Source organism: Melitaea cinxia, chromosome 20 (genome assembly GCF_905220565.1).
Source record: "Melitaea cinxia chromosome 20, ilMelCinx1.1, whole genome shotgun sequence".
Taxonomy (NCBI): domain Eukaryota; kingdom Metazoa; phylum Arthropoda; class Insecta; order Lepidoptera; family Nymphalidae; genus Melitaea; species Melitaea cinxia.
In genome coordinates this window covers 569,960-587,467 of record NC_059413.1, presented here as the reverse complement: position 1 = coordinate 587,467, position 17,508 = coordinate 569,960, and the positions used below count along the sequence as shown (strand labels likewise).

Below are 17,508 nucleotides of genomic sequence, written 5' to 3'. Positions count from 1 at the left end.
AATTTTTGTCAACATGATTTTTAATTATGTTTTCAAAGTGCAATAAACAATATATATACTGGCGGAGCCGGCAGACGTCCTGCCCAGAAAATAGCTATCAAATTGGATTTTTTACATACCGATAGCAGCTCCACCTACCGTGTCCAATTGAGTAAAACCCTACCTTATCTCCCAATTCGGACTAAATTACAGATGCTTACAAAATGCGATAAAAACTAGTTCATTCGTTTCGGAGTTACATACCAATAACAGCAACATCTATCCGGTCTAAATGAGATAAATACTATCCTATCTCCCAAGTTGGACCAAATTACAGGTGCTTACAAAATTTGATAAAAATTGGTTTAGTCGTGTCGGAGTTTATCGCCCACATACATCGTGACACGAAATTTTTATATAATTCAATATATATGTCGGAGAAACACTAGTCTTGTCGACATCGTCATTAGTGGTAGCAGGTCTAGTGGGCGTCATCATTGGGTTAAATGCCAGCACAAAACAAAGTATTCACTGTACTATAAAGTTTATTGAATATTTTTACACAACAAATAACTTATAACACTAATTAAACGATTAATTCGAGCAGCGGGTTCAAGGTACCGATCTGACTTCACTAAAGTATTAACCAACCACACCGTAACAACAACTATTTTATAATAATGATCCACCGCGATCAATCACCGTATATCTATCTACCCTCACCACTGAACGTTAAGATGGCGCCTCGACCCCGCTCGAGGCCTACCCTCTGCTCTGACATAATGTGCAATAATAAAGTCTTTATAAAAATTACTTTTAAACTAAGTTAAATTTAAACAATACAAAAATCTAAGAAATTAAACAAATTATAATTATTATTTAACAAAGTATTTTCTAAGCTTATTGATATAGTCTTCATGTAACCAGCAATCAACTCCATTCTTACTACTTCCTCCGACACGGCCGTCCTGACGCTTCACACGTCCTCGTGTGATGTTGAAGGGCGAACAACATCATTATCTGTAAAGAGAGAAACAAATTTGGGTAACATGGTTCGGCCACTCCTGACCGAATAGAATATGGTCATTATCATCTTCTACTCCAATATAGTCTGATAAACGTTAAATTCTCAATCTCAACGAATGTCAAAATTTGTATAATAAATTGCCTCCACGCTGTTTACTAAACTGACCCAATATTAATGAAATAGCCACCTCGCCCCTATATAGTTTATAAGGCCACCTCGCCTTTTATTGTCTGTTCGGCCACCTCGCCCTACAGACAGTTCCTCTTTAAGTATCTAAATGGCCACCTCGCCACTATACAGGCCACCTCGCCTTTTATTGTCTGTTCGGCCACCTCGCCCTACAGACAGTTCCTCTTTAAGTATCTAAATGGCCACCTCGCCACTATACAGGCCACCTCGCCTTTTATTGTCTGTTCGGCCACCTCGCCTTACAGACAGTTCTTTAAGTATCTAAATGGCCACCTCGCCACTATACAGGCCACCTCGCCTTTTATTGTCTGTTCGGCCACCTCGCCTTACAGACAGTTCTTTAATTATCTAAATGGCCACCTCGCCACTTTATAATGTTTTTCATATGGCTCACACAGCCACCACGCTGTTGATCCATTATAGTTAAATTTCTAATTCACCTGTCGTTACTCTGCTGGTAGGCGTGCTTTCAATAACGAGTCCTTAAAGTAATTAAAGAAATGTAATAATCGAGCCTTGCAATCATTTAAAATATCCGTATGACACATTTACAAGAGAAAACCTTTTGAATATACTAAGTTTATCACTCGATATACGCACAGAAAATTCCAAAGCTAATAAATCACGTCCAATCAAAATATCACTACTTAGGAAATCATCGGGTAGCTTCAGCTTGTAACATCTCACTGCTGGGCATATGTCTCTTTCCTCATGTAGGAGAAGGATCAGAGCTTAATCCACCACGCTGCTCAAATGTGGGTTGGCGGATATATTTCCTCCTATGAGTAACGATCGCAATCAGGTGTACATGATAACAACCGGGACCGACGGCTTAACGTGCCCTCCGAGGCACAGTGGGGAAATCCACTAGGATTGCACAAACACCCAGACCACGGCAAATATCTGTATGGCCAATACAAATGTTTTTCATATGTGGGGATCGAACCCGCAACCGCCAGCGCGACCGTTCGTAATATGACCTATGACCGCTTTACCAATGCGTCTTCAGGTAATGCGGGTAGAGTGTAAAATAAAATTTGTACTTCATGGCCGCAAAGTGTAACCCGGGAGAGAACTTGCAAATAACACAACACGCTAGCTTTTTCTACACCTACCAAAATTACAAATGAATGTTGTAATGTACCAACTATTTTATACGAAATACTCTCTGTCACAAGGGAACACACAGCACCAGAATCAAAACAAAATGAAAACTCCTCACCAAATTGAGTGATCATGCCAGTAACAGGCCTCACGTCGCATATATTCACTCGTTTCACCACGCTTGTTGAGGCGGCAGGTATCGCGCTGCTGCTGACAGCCGGCACCGTTTTTGAATACCGTGATGCCACGTGACCCTCAACGCCGCACTTGTAGCACGTTACAGAGGGCTTTGTTACGGCCATGGCTGTGTTGGACCGATCGAAAGTTGTTTGCTGCTTATCATGCGTATGGTTCTCTGTATGTCGCGCCCTGATAAGCAGATGTCTGCAGTCGCCAGCCAAGCCTGGGCATCCGTGTCTGCGTTCTCCGGTTGGAACTCAGGCAGCGTAATTTTCTCGTCTTCAGTAGCCACTGGATTACGAAGCGCTTCCACAAGTAGTCGCATGCTATTTTGTTGTGCCTCAAATAACGCGCGCCAACCATCGCTCGCGTCAGGTGATCTGTTCACGTTTTGTGCTTGCACCGATCCCACTTCTGATGTCGGAGAAACACTAGTCTTGTCGACATCGTCATTAGTGGTAGCAGGTCTAGTGGGCGTCATCATTGGGTTAAATGCCAGCACAAAACAAAGTATTCACTGTACTATAAAGTTTATTGAATATTTTTACACAACAAATAACTTATAACACTAATTAAACGATTAATTCGAGCAGCGGGTTCAAGGTACCGATCTGACTTCACTAAAGTATTAACCAACCACACCGTAACAACAACTATTTTATAATAATGATCCACCGCGATCAATCACCGTGCTGTGTGGCTACGGCACTAAAGAATTTAGCCACCCCTCTCTTCCCGTGGGTGTCGTAAGAGGCGACTAAGGGATAACAAGGTTCCACAACCATCTTGGAACTTAAGAAGCCGACCGATGGCGGGATAACCATCCAACTGCTGACTTTGAAATACACAGGCCGAAGACGGGCAGCAGCGTCTTTGGTGCGACAACGCCAGTACTGCGGTCACCAACCCGCCTGCCCAGCGTGGTGACTATGGGCAAAACACATGAGTTCACGTTATTTTTGACGTAAACTTGTGGAGGCCTATGTCCAGCAGTGGACTGTATAGGCTGTAATGATCAATCACCGTATATCTATCTACCCTCACCACTGAACGTTAAGATGGCGCCTCGACCCCGCTCGAGGCCTACCCTCTGCTCTGACATAATGTGCAATAATAAAGTCTTTATAAAAATTACTTTTAAACTAAGTTAAATTTAAACAATACAAAAATCTAAGAAATTAAACAAATTATAATTATTATTTAACAAAGTATTTTCTAAGCTTATTGATATAGTCTTCATGTAACCAGCAATCAACTCCATTCTTACTACTTCCTCCGACATATATATAAGTATAGAAGCTGTGTGGCTATGGCAACAAAGAATATAGTCATCCCCTCTCTGGCTTTGAAATCCACAGGCAGAATACGGGCTGCAGCATCTTCGGTGCGACAAAGCCAGCCCTGCAGTCACAAGCCCTGCCCACCGTGGTGACTATGGGCAAAACACATGAGTTCACGCCATTATTGGTGCGAACTTATGGAGGCCTATGTCCAGCAGTGTTCTGCAATAGACTGAAGTGTGTATATATACGTATTATTGTACGAGTAAAATTTTGTACTAAAACCCATACAATGTAAATTGAAAACCAATCAACTTGTCGTGACCCGAATGCCAGAAGATATTGTGGACTCTTCGCACCGTGTCGCAGCGAAATTAAACAAGTTTGACCATAAATATGTATGGGACCGTCACGTTTTGTTTGAAGTTCTTATACATATTCAGTTCTTCGGTTCTGCACGTTTAAGTACTGTGACCTTTCACTGTGTGCTTACTAGTCTGTTCGTTATGTTGCTTAACTTTGAAAACGTCGTAAGTAACGTTGATATAGCACTTTTAAGAGCTCTTATAGAGTCGTGGCGTTGTGACATTTTGTGCAATAACATTCTTAATTAAAAGTATATTTGAGTATGGTATATTAAAATAGCGCGTCCTATACTGCCCTAATATAGCTTAAAATTTTAAATTAATTTTAGTTATAGTAGTATATAGTTATTTTTTACACAACTAGGGTGGCAAAGAAGCAGATGGTTTACTTGACGGTAAACGGTTATCCTGTCAACACCAGAAGCATCGCAAGCGCAATGTTGACTTTACACCTGACACTTACCAGGAGCTCTGGCAACCTTACTCACCACAAGAACACAAAACTACTGGATATATAACTATAGCTAATTTAATTATTTTTTATCTGTGATCTTCTGTAAGGTCCCAAGTCGGGCTGCTCCAGATTTTGAGCAGGACCTTTCCTTCTGTGTCCTGGCAATCAATGCATAAAGGAAGGTACTAAATAGATAAACTTGCTTACAATAAATTCAATAAATTAATATAAAGCCTTATATATATATATCATTGTTGAATAAATAAATGTGACTTTCGCCTACATTAAAAAAAAAAAAAAAAAAAATTCGTTTATTCTCTGTTGTAACGTGAAATTCAATTACTTTTGATTTAGGTTAATGACTTCACCCGCGGGGAATTACAGCGAATTACAACTTTCCATAACAATTTAGATACGTACAGTGAAACAAAATATTTTGTAAAAAAAATGTTTTTGCTATTATATTCACTTTGGAAAACAAAATTAACCCAATGCAAGGATTAAAATAGGATAATATGATGATATAGGATTCATTATTTCTTTAAAAAACCATCTGTTTATATCGATACAGTTTAATTTTTTTTTATGTCTCTAGCTCTGTAAACAAGCGTACGGCTCACCTGATGGTAAGCGATTACCGTAGCTTATAGACACCTACAACACCAGAAGCATCGCAAGCGCGTTGCCGACCCATTCCTAATCCCCCCAGGAACTCTGGTCACCTTACTCACCAACAGGAACACAATACTGCTTGAAAACAGTATTATTTTGCTGTGATCTTCTGTAAGGTCGAGGTTCTACCCCAGTCGGGCTGCTCCAGATTTTGAGCAAGAAATTCATGCTGTGCCCTACCTCATTGTCATTGTGACATTGTCATGTCATATCAAATTTTATTTATATTTATATTTATTGTGACTGAACTCTGAACTCAATCAAGCGCTTGTTTCAACTCCAGCTAATATAAAGTAAGTCTATCTGTAATTTATATGCTAGACTAGCTGTACCCTGCGGTTTCGCACGCGTTAATTTAGAACAAATATCTTATAGCCTTCCTCAATAAATGGGCTATCGAACACTGAAAGAATTTTTCAAATCAGACAAGCAGTTCCTGAGATTAGCGCGTTCAAGCAAACAAACAACAAATTCTTCAGTTTTATAATACAATAGATTACAAGCTATATCATTGTGGTTTTATTAGTTACGAATACGTACTATTTGACAAATTTTATAGGCTTAATATGAAAATAAGTTGTTTGATTTTTTTTTTGTTTTTCCTTTAGCTTTTTTTTCACGTTTGTTAATTTAACCCTAGAACCCTACACTCCTGGGCCCTAGTTATTCCTATATTGGGGTGCTGGAGTACCCCGTACATAAATGCGTGGAATTTTTGTAAATAAAAACCAATGTATGAAAATATTTTTTATTATCAAATAATAGGAACTTACAATTAACAAATCAGTCTTATAATAAAATCTTTGTATTAAATTGAGCATTTTTCACAGACTTTAATCTGATGTTCCAAACAAATGGGTATTTTACACTTATGGCACATCGTTTTACTTTTTCTGTCTTTAGATCTTGGACAAAAGCCACAACGTCCTTGTGTCTGCTGTACAGGAACAGACCTGGGAAAATCCGGTGGTTTTTTTGAGGATAGCTGCAATGGAATCTTTTATATCCCTCCTCAAAATCGGTTTTTGATAACGTTCCTCCAAATGTTCACCAATGAGACCTAAGCCTAATTTTTTCAAAAAAGTGCGTCTGAACTTTGTTTGGTTTATTATTTGCTCTTGAACACTTGTAGAGGACCCAGGAGTTAATACCCACTGCATTCAACAACCCATAAAATAAGGTCATTGGCCAACGTTTGGTTTTTCTTTGGAAAGAGTATTTTTTGGCCATTGCGTCGAAAACGTCCACCCCTCCTTTTGTTTTGTTATAAAAATGTATAATTTCTGACAATTGAACTTCGTTGCTTTTATCTGGAGTATCATGGAGAGTTGAAAGCATAATCACAACTTTTTTATGAGATTTTTTAGGTGGACAATATGATAAAAGTGTTAGCGCTCCATCATATGCAAACAAAGCAGTATTTTGTTCACGACCTGTAAGCTCTAAAAATGATTGTGGTATCTCACTCTTATTTTTGCGTGTCGTTCCAACCAAGGTCAAGTCTTTTTCTAGTAATTTCTTGGCTAAGGGGATGCTGGTGAACCAATTATCCATCGTAATATTACGACGAGACCTTTCTATTGGCCTTGAAAGTTCAACAACATAATACTCAGGAATTGATAAGTTTGGCGGTGCATTTGTCTGACCTACATACACAATAGCTTTCAACATGTAAGCGGTTTTTGCATCACAAATCATTAAAATTTTAATCCTGTACTTATCTGGTTTTGAAGGTATATACATTTTGAAGAGACATCGCCCACGGAATGACAATAGTTGTTCGTCAATAGTGCAACAATCAGATGGCGAGTATAATTCTTCACAACTTACAATAATTTGATCAAAAATCTCTCTGATTGGGGCCAAGCGATCGTTTACACGACGTTCTTCACGAGTCTGTTTGTCGTCAAACCGAAGACAGTTTGTCAAAAACTCAAATCTACAACGGCTCATTATAGCTCTAAAAAGTGCCACTCCAGAATGTTTGTCAAAGATTTCCTTGGTGTTCATATCATTCATTTTGAAAACGCCTGCTAAATAATAAAAGCCGAATAAGGCCTTTAATTCAGTCAGTGATACCAGTTTTACAAACGAAAGCGTGCTTGACGATGATCCGATAACTTCTTCACCCTCTTCTTCTTGAAAACCTTTATAATTCTTTTGCTGTACTGCAATTTCCGCATATGTGTGTTCTACAATTTTGCCCAATACTTCATTGGTAAAATAAAGAGACCAACCCTGTATCGGATTTGTAATATCTTTAGCTGCGCCCTTGTTACCCATCACATGCAAAATGATGTTTCGTTGAGCAATGCGACGTCTTATTGGTTGTTCACCACTCCATTTATGTCTCTTATTCTTTCCATTTCCATAAATAACCCTTGGCACCTCTAAAACTTTTACTTTTCCTTTCCTTTTCAAATCTTGTGATAATTCATGTAAAGTCATCTCATCATCACTATTATCAATCTCTGTGTCTAAGGCCGAATCCGTAGGTGCTTTCTCACAGGTATCAAAAACAGCATCTTCGTCTTTGTTTATGCGAAAATCTTCTATAAGACCATCGGGTTCATCATCAGATAATTCTGCTAACTGACTTTGATTTATCACATCTCCCTCTTCTTCATCACCAGATTCGTGATTTAAGATAGAACTGATCAGGTCGTCATTCAATCCTTGACTGGCAGCCATCTAAAAAAAAGATTAAAAATAAATCCATTAACTGAGTATTTGCTGCACAAAATAGTTAAAACATCGATTTTTTTTTACATATAAAAGGCTTAATAAAATTAATTTAAATTAAATAATAAAATTTTATTCTTTTATATTTTTGTAATTTAAATGATAAAACTATTTAAAAATCGTCTTCTAAAAAAAAAGAATATATTGATATAACAATTATATTTAAAAAATACTTACGGTTTTCCTACACTGGGGTACGGGAGCACCCCACGTCGCTTGTAGACACGTTCGCACAGTGCGACGGTCGCAGCTACACTAATGAATCGAAAGCGTTCAACACTAAACTAAAATACACGGATGCCCAAATCTATGGGTTTTATACAAACATAAATAATTAGAAAACAAACTGCTTTGGGGTACTCTAGCACCCCATGTAGGGTTCTAGGGTTAAATTTTAAAATGATAGATGGCCGTAATTGGCCTTTTTGATTATATTTCATTCTTGTTTGTTTTATAATTTCTGTGCTGTGTACCATCTCTTATAAGTAAATGAGTAAATAAATTTTCATTTTCATGGCAAAAACAAAAAATAAATTAATTTTATTTTTTTGTATGTTTGATACGGTTTTATTTCAGATAATTATTTCTACTATTTCACATGTGTTTCATAAAAAAGCAAAGGCAAAAGCCTTTTCAATATTTAAGGAAAAGGCTAATCCTTCCCTTTCTTCAGCTAAATCCAATCCAATAAACACAAATATCCACTCCGAGCGGGAATCAAACCCCCGACCGTCGGTGTTTAGGCGCCGCTGACACGGCACACGCACCATCGAATATCACACATAAACCAATATAAAAATTGGCAGTTATGGAGCCTGCCGATAAAAGTGAACATTTTTAAAATTGGAATGTCGGTAACGTGAACCCGTAAGATTTTCCCGTATCAAAAAGTACCCAACGTGGCTATGTTTTCACTTTAAAAACCTTAAGCGTATTTTCATGTGTCTTTTATAAAACGACTTCAAAAAAAGGAGGAGGCTACTCAATTCGACCGTATATATATATATTTTATGTATGTTCGGGGATACCTCCGTCGTTTATGAACCGATTTTGATAATTCTTTTTTTGTTAGAAAAGAGACATCCCTAGTTTAGTACCATGATAAGAAAACCAGGATCTGATGATGGAATCCCAGATAAATCGAGGGAAACTCTCGAAAATCCGCATAGCTTTTTACTGGATGAACATCGGTTCACCCAGTTTAATGATTTTTAATTTAATCGAAAGCCGATGTTTATCATGTGGCCACATTTAAATTTCATCGAGATCTGATAACAACTTTTGGAGTAATCTTTGATAATGTGTATTTACTTGACTATTTTTTGTCTACCTACGTTGCATTACTTGTCGATATAATTGAAGTCGGTTTTTTTCGTTTGCCTGCAAACACAATTATATAAAATGTATTAATAAAGTGTAGACATAGCACTAGATAAAGTGTTGTATAATGATTAGGTCCCCGGGGCGTGTGGGTCGCTGAACATGCAAATTGGTTCTGTATTATGCATGCCATTGGCTTTCTAAGCAGTGTACGTTACGGATTGTTACTCTTTAATACGCTTGAACTATAATTTGCATATTTACGTCTATAAACAATCAGGTATATGGTTAAGGAAAGTAATAAAAAATACATGGATATTGGCGTTCAATTTCCTATATGAAATCTCCTGAGTAACAACTTCTAAGTGGATGCATGTTATGCTATAACGTCAAAATATTCCGTATTTCAGCTTTACAGCGTTGTACCATAACAATAAATCACGATATGGCATTTTAGCACATTGCTAGCACGCTACGCCTGTACATTTTAACGTCCATAACATGCCCACATATGACGTCCAAAGTTGTGACGTCCAAAACCTTCTGTTTGACTGAAAAAATCTTTCTAGTTTTAGACAGACTTGAGTTATTCCGTAAATATTTTACTGTTCAACAAGGATCTCTTCTTAATAAATAAAGGACAGAGCTTATCTAACTCTGTTGCTTTTGATTAGCACGCTCGAACCACATATATTTGAGTTATCTGTATCCGCAAGACATTATCCTACCAGGAACCATTATACATGGTTACGAAAAATAGACAATTATTTGAAACAGAAGTAGTAAGCTTATATGTATAATAATATATAAATAAAAGTACTTTCTTCTGAACAACATGGATCCATAAAAATTGTTAGTAGATAAACAGAAAATAATAATAAATGTCAAAATATAAATGTCAAAGCAAGTTGATGTTTGTTTTTTAGGTAACAGGTGACTGTTATAACTAAATATTTTTTTTTATAAATATACATTGAAATAATATATATATAATTATATATAAATGTATAAATACAAATATAAAACTTAGACTCAGGTGGGAATCGAACCTGCGACCCGCGGAACAGAAAGTAGGGCTACAAACCGCGCCAACGGGCTAGTCAAGTTCAAAACTCATTTCTATATTTACAGACAGTTTAATGTGTAATAATTTTTTGTTATCTCACTAGGTTGGCAAACAAGCATACGGCTCACCTGATGGTAAGCGATTACCGTAGCTTATAGACACCTGCAACACCAGAAGCATCGCAAGCGCGTTGCCGACCCAATCCCCAATCCCCCCAGGAGCTCTGGTCACCTTAATCACCAACAGGAACACAATACTGCTTGAAAACAGTATTATTTTGCTGTAATCTTCTGTGAGGTCGAGGTACTACCCCAGTCGAGCTGCTCCATGAGCAGGAAATTCCTGCTGTGCCCTACCTTAGTTAAATACCTAATTTAGAACTATATAGATAGGATAATTAATGTCGAAACCGCGTGAAAATCCAAAAATACCAAACTAAGATGATTGAATAAATTAATTCAAGAGATAAGTAAACACATAATGAACTAGTTGAAATCAGAGCATATATCAGGGCGCGTTATAAATCCCTGTCGACAGCACTAAGAGCTGCCTGGAGAATGGATGTACGTTGATTTATGCAGCTCGCTCTGATATCAGACATTTACGTTAGAAACTCCCGTGTTTAGATGATAGTTTCATTGAGTTATGATTTAGTTCCAGTTACTCTTATTTTGTTAACCGCGGTTTTCATACTCTTCATTAATTTCATGTTTGTTTAAGTTTGAAACAAACAGAAACTTTTTGTATAGGTCCAACTTTTGGTCAAATCATATTTTCCTGATAATTAGAGAGGTTGATTAGTTTCGGCGGATAATTTGTATGATGATAAATGGTAATCTTATTTATCTGATGGTTATGATGACAACAGAGATGGGGGAAATGACTTCGCATGCGCTTCAATGTAAGACGAAGATATCTGCAAATACAAACATCCAGGTCAGAATAAAAAAATATCGAATTGTATATATTCGTCCAACAGCACTACCAACAGACACATGAAGAAAATTACTTCACACGCTATTCAATGTATGGTAGAGATACGCCGAAACATAAACACTTCTATAAGAAAAGAAATTATCAATATCCAAATATCTGTTTAATGGGAATCGAAACAAACTGAATTGAACTCACGACCTTCGGTTGTAAAGGAACTTTTCGTAATACTGCACTAGATGACTAGAATGATTATTATCAATAATAAAAAACAATGATTTATTCTGATGTTGCCTACCAAATACTATTGTAATACTATTTTTCTACATATCCTTGAAATTCACGAGACGTAACTGGTAAATAAGTAAAGTAGCACAAACAACTTGAAACCAGATGCGTATTTGTATTGAAATAACGTGTAAACACGTTGAGCCCGACCAATATAACTGTCATCCGACCTTGGCTCTGATTTAGTGACGGCCTACGCACATAATTCTGTTTACATAGCAAGCTCATCATCAGATCAAGGCACAATATTTAAGAAAAATGTAATAATTAACAGATCCGAGATCAACTGCTGTTATTTTACTGATTAATGCGATATTAATGAAAATTATTTTACACGCGTGAGAAAGAAAATATGGTGGTATGTATCAGCCAGTTTATTGAATAACTAGCTTTTACCCGCGGCTTTGCTCGCATTAACAACAGTGGATGTTAAGGACCGAATGCGTGGTGTAAATAAATCTTACTGGTACCCCTTAACTAGTTAAACATCAGTTATTGCTTAATTAACTTGTTATTAGCGATTTTAATAATTTCCACTTCATTAGTGTTACACAAAAAACCCTGTATCAACATCGCATTTCTACTTTAAATTCTTTATAACAATCAAAATAATTGTTCGTTAAAGCGAGGCGAGGCGACACGTGGGAACTTCATTCGATGTTGATTACGAGCATTGTGATTGAAATCGCTTTTTTAACCGACTTCCAAAAAAGGGGAGGTCCTCAATTAAATGTATTTTACCTCAGAACATTTAACTGAGCGGACCGATTGCGATGATTATTTTTTTAAATCGAAAGGTGGTACGTGTCTCGTTTAAATTTGATAGACATCTGATCCCTGTGTGGCTACGGTAGTAAAGAATATAGCCTCCCCCTCTCTTCCCGTGGGTTTCATAAGAGGCGACTAAGGGATAACACAGTTCCACTACCACCTTGGAACTTATAAAGCCGACCGATGGCGGGATAACCATCCGTTCTGGCTTTGAAATACACCGGCCAAAGGCGGGCAGGAGCGTGTTTGGCGCGACAAAGCCAGCCCTGCGGTCACCAACCCGCCTGCCCAGCGTGGTGACTATGGGCAAAACACATGAGTTCGCGCTATTTTTGGCGTGAACTTGCGGAGGCCTGTGTCCAGCAGTGGACTGTGGTAGGCTGAAATGATGATGATGATGAGACATCTGATGATTACTTTTTGGGTAATTTTTGTGATAACGCGTATTTATTTTGAATATTTTTTCGTGTACCTACATTGTATTACTTATCGATGTAATTGAAGTCGGTTTTTCTTTAAACGTAGAATACAGTGGATTTCACGTTCGCTTTTTCTCTTGCGATTTTACCAAACTTTTATTATCTTGGGTTGTCAATTCAATTCAGAGCAAAAAGCGTGGAATGCTTGATATATTAAATGTAACAATTATTCTACTTGCAACTATCTATGTGTGGAGAGTTATAAAAACATAATAAAAAGTTATGAAAATATAATAAAATGCACCCCATGTTTCTTACTCTGAATTGAATGATTCTCTTACGCCGAGTTGCACGAAACAAAATTAATATTTAAGTAGAGATTAAACTAATTTAATCACAAGAATTCCATACAATTCTTGCGATTAAATTAGTTTAATCACTACTTAAATTTTAATTTCGTTTCGTGCAACTCGGCGATAATAACTTAAAATTTTATTATAATTTTATTTTGAAGTAATTAATTATGATTGAATGTTTGATCTTCTACTACAGTAATATAAACTCTTTGTAATTAAAAAATATTTTCTACTTTTTAGTTCGACTAGCTATAAAAGCGTGGTTTTTTTAGTTTTTTTTTTTAAATATAATTTATATAGTGACATTTATAAAGGAACGATCTAAAAAGTCTTTACCGCATATGATCGAGGCTTGGACAACGGGAATTGATAGGCGTATCAAAAATGATCTCTCACTTAATTTTAGATACCGATATTAAATATCTTAAATAGCACATAACTAAGCGTTTGTACTAAGCTTGAAGGCGCTAAGAAAAACTGGACAGGGGAACCCGGGCAATAGTAAAATCTACGAGGTTCGAAAACTGCAACGGTCTGTGAGACCGCATGACGGTAGTTAAAGGTTAAGTTTACTCACTCTCTCCACTACCATACAACGTTTGTCATATAAAAAATTGAGGATATAATTTTTATATGTCGTTCAAAAATTAAAAGCAATAACGCCGAACTCAGCACGCTCTTAATTATAGTGATAATAACCTCACGTGGCATCTCACTGAGTGAGTCCATTAGCTTCAAGCTAATTAAGGACTTTTACCCTTAGCAGTAATTAGTTGAATTTTCAAAACATTATGAATGTATAGAGTTAATATTTTTTAAGTATAGTTAAGAAAATGTGTGACTTTGACTCTTGGTTGACAAGAATAAGTAAAATATTTTTTATCTGTATTATTGAGACTTTTAATTAATTCTGTTATATGGTGGATGGTTCAGCACATTTTTTGTTATATTAGAGTAAATTTGAGTAGACTAAGAGGGGCACTAGCGTTACCGAACATACCGCCCCTGTCATAACACACAAATATTAGAATATGAAAGCTTAAAAAATAAGAAAATTAGGCAGTGGCTAACAGGCTTGTGTTGAGCAGTTCAGAACAGAATAAATACAGTTGAAAAGGTAAATGTTTCAATCTTTTAACATAACCAAAATTATATAATAAAGTAAAATGCCTTGCCTTTGAATTGCTAAAGAAAAGATGCGATAGGTTGCTATAAGTACCTGACAGTGAATATATACGACGACGACGAACGACGCAAGCCATATTTGAAATCTAATCTCAAGTTCATTTGGCTTTTTAAGCTCTTATCCTTTGAGACTAAGGTGTAGGAATGGATTAACTTTTAGAACGGACGTGTGTAATAGTCTTGCGGACCATTTTTAACAGACTTCAAAAAAAAAATAATTAAAAAAAAACAAAAAACCCGCTTGCGTGAAGAACAACTAATAGAAAATCAACTGAAAAAGCTTGAACAAGATAAAAATTCAATATGCACACAAAGTCAGCGAAATAAATAGAAACAATAGCAAACATTTTGTGCTGTACATTTAAAATATATTAATACGGTAGTCCTTCGAAACTTTATGCAACGTCGTACATAACATGCAGTCGGAGACATGCACAAAGAGAGAATGATTTGACTTATCCTTCAATTTCATCTATAAATTTAGGCTCGGAACGTGATCTATAAATTTAGGCTCGGTAATACCGTTTTCCAATATTGATGTTGATAACATTATTAGCAGTGATTTTAAAACAGTTTATTTCCTCTTCCGTAATTGTAAGCAATTCAGGGATTCTCACTCTAAGATAACTATTTATTCGGCTTTGGTACGGAGTATTTTATAATTCTGCGGCGTTTTTTGGAATCCACGTCTTGAATTTTATTCGCAGTGAAAATAGAGAATCTAAAACAAATTTGTTTGACACTTCTTGTACGAAAATAGGGTTTGGTAATTCTTAAGCATTATGAAGATAAGCTGTAGTGTTAACTGAGGTAGGGTGTAGGAGGAAAAATTTCTATTTTATTTATTTATATATCAGAAATATTGCATTGCGATTTGTTCTATTGACGATAATTACGCTCTCGTGAAAAATATTGTAAGCGCCAAACAAAACCCATCGCTTACGCTTTTTGAGCAGTAACTATTTCTATCTCATTTTCTTTTATACAGTTATGTGTTTGTTTCTTTATCCTGACGTATTTTTGTTCCATCGAGTTTCAAATCACAGCGATTCTAAAAAGTTTCGCTTTAAAATATTAAATAAATAATAATTAATATTTTCTGATAATAACACAAACACAGTTAGCGAAGAATAAATAATAATGATCAATAGCTCTTTGATAAAAACTAATGTTTTATCATTCAAAGGGATAAAAAACAGAAGTACATTCGAATCAATTTGCCGAAATCTGTTTACGGACATGGAAAAGGGTCTAAAAATATATTCTGGTAAAATCATTTTGACCGTGAAATCGAGGATTTGTTCTGACAGATATATTAGAAGAATTTTGTTTTTAAAATATTAGAACAAAATATTATTTCAGCGAAAATAAAAGTGGACCATAAAAAAAGAAATCGTAGAGTTTTAGATTTTAATTTCGCTATAAAACAAGCTGTTTATTGTCAGCGATTATCGTCGATTCCATGTACCCTATGCTTCATCGCTTCGCCCTATCGCAGTCCACTGCTGGATATAGGCCTCCCCAAGATTTTAACAAACATTCAGTTTCTCCACAATCCACATCTAGATTCTTCCGGTGACCTTGACGGATTTTCAAATTTCGTGTTCAAGTTACTTAAAAGGATCGAGACAAGGGTTGTTATCATGTACGCGTGATAGCGATATATATAGGGAATATCTCCTATATGGGGAAAGAGGCCTATGTTCAGAAATAGGATATTACAGGCAGAAGCGTAATCGCAAGCGTATTTACCCTAATAGTACGCTGGTGTAGCTAAAAGAAATTCCTTAAGGGATTATTTTCCTCTACCGAGGTCAGCGAAAATCACGATATTAATCATGCAAGCCGCATCTTATCTAGACAACGGGTTCTCACAAAGGGAATCAAGAAACGCTATGAACACTTGTAAGTCAATACCCGGGATGTGGGTTATGAAACAACAGCGAAGTATGAATAGGCAGGTCACCTACATTAGAGATAGGTCACGCCTAAGAGCTAAGTCAAACACGGTGTAAAGCTTTATTTAGACTTCAGAAATTGCTGTACGAATTTCGTACAACATTATTTTTAGTTTACACCAAAGGTCAAACTACCGTTTTGATGTAGTGGTACGTATGCAGTGTAGACGCCTAAACACTGGTCTCGGAATCTATTCTTGCTCGGAGTGAATAATACATAAATAAATATATAACATACACACACGGTCGTCTGTTCCTACGGTAAGCAGGTTAATGCTCCGTGTTACAACACGAACGGTAAGAGCTGGCTGATATAACTACATATATTTGTTAATCAATGATACTTATATATAAATAAATACATATATCACACTCATACTCGAGACGGAAATCGAACCCACAGCCCCAGGAGCAGAAAGCAGAATAAATACAAACTGCTCTAACGGGCTAATCAAATTACATTAAATAAATATTTGTAAGACGCCGCGTTGGCGCAACGGTTACAGCCATGGATTGTACTCGTTGCGCTGGCGGTTGCGGGTTCGATCCCCGCACATGACAAACATTTGTATTGGCCATACAGGTGTTTGCCGTGGTCTGGGTGTTTGTGCAGTCCTTGTGGGTCTCCCAACCGTGCCTCGGAGAGCACGTTAAGCCGTCGGTCCCGGTTGTTATCATGTATACCTGATAGCGATCGTTACTCATAGTAGGGAATATATCCGCCAACCCACATTGGAGCAGCGTGGTGGATTAAGCTCTGATCCTTCTCTTAAATGGGGAAAGAGGCCTATGCCCAGTAGTGGGATATTTCAGGCTGAAGCGTAAATATTTGTAAATGTACAAATATTTCTTTCCACTCTGGGTGTCTATTCTTTGTAGTCGTCCCACCGTACTTCGGAACGCACGTTAAGCTGTCGGTCCCGGTCGCTATCATAATATACACCTGATAGCGATCGTTACTCATAGTAAGGACTAATCCACCAACAGCAGTGGATCAGCGTATTGGATTAAGCTCCGATCCTTTTTTTAAGCGGAAAAGCAAAATATGCCCAGCAGTGGGCGATTTCAGGCTGAAACAATCAATCAATCAAAAAGTTGAGATTGACAGTGACGCCACAACAAACTTCAGAAATAAAATCTCTACAAACATAGATACAAAAATGTTTGAGGACTGGTTTTTTCTTTAATTCTCAAACAATGTGTAGACTAAACAAGAAAGC

The 17,508-nt window shown here is 36.8% G+C and overlaps 1 protein-coding gene across 1 annotated transcript; it reads right to left on the bottom strand.

Moving 5' to 3' along the window:
- Positions 1 to 6,297: 6,297 nt before the first annotated feature.
- Positions 6,298 to 7,941, bottom strand: LOC123663597 (piggyBac transposable element-derived protein 4-like). The gene has a single exon (XM_045598268.1). It carries the CDS (start codon positions 7,939 to 7,941, stop codon positions 6,298 to 6,300), a length of 1,644 nt encoding a protein of 547 aa, XP_045454224.1.
- Positions 7,942 to 17,508: the final 9,567 nt, after the last annotated feature.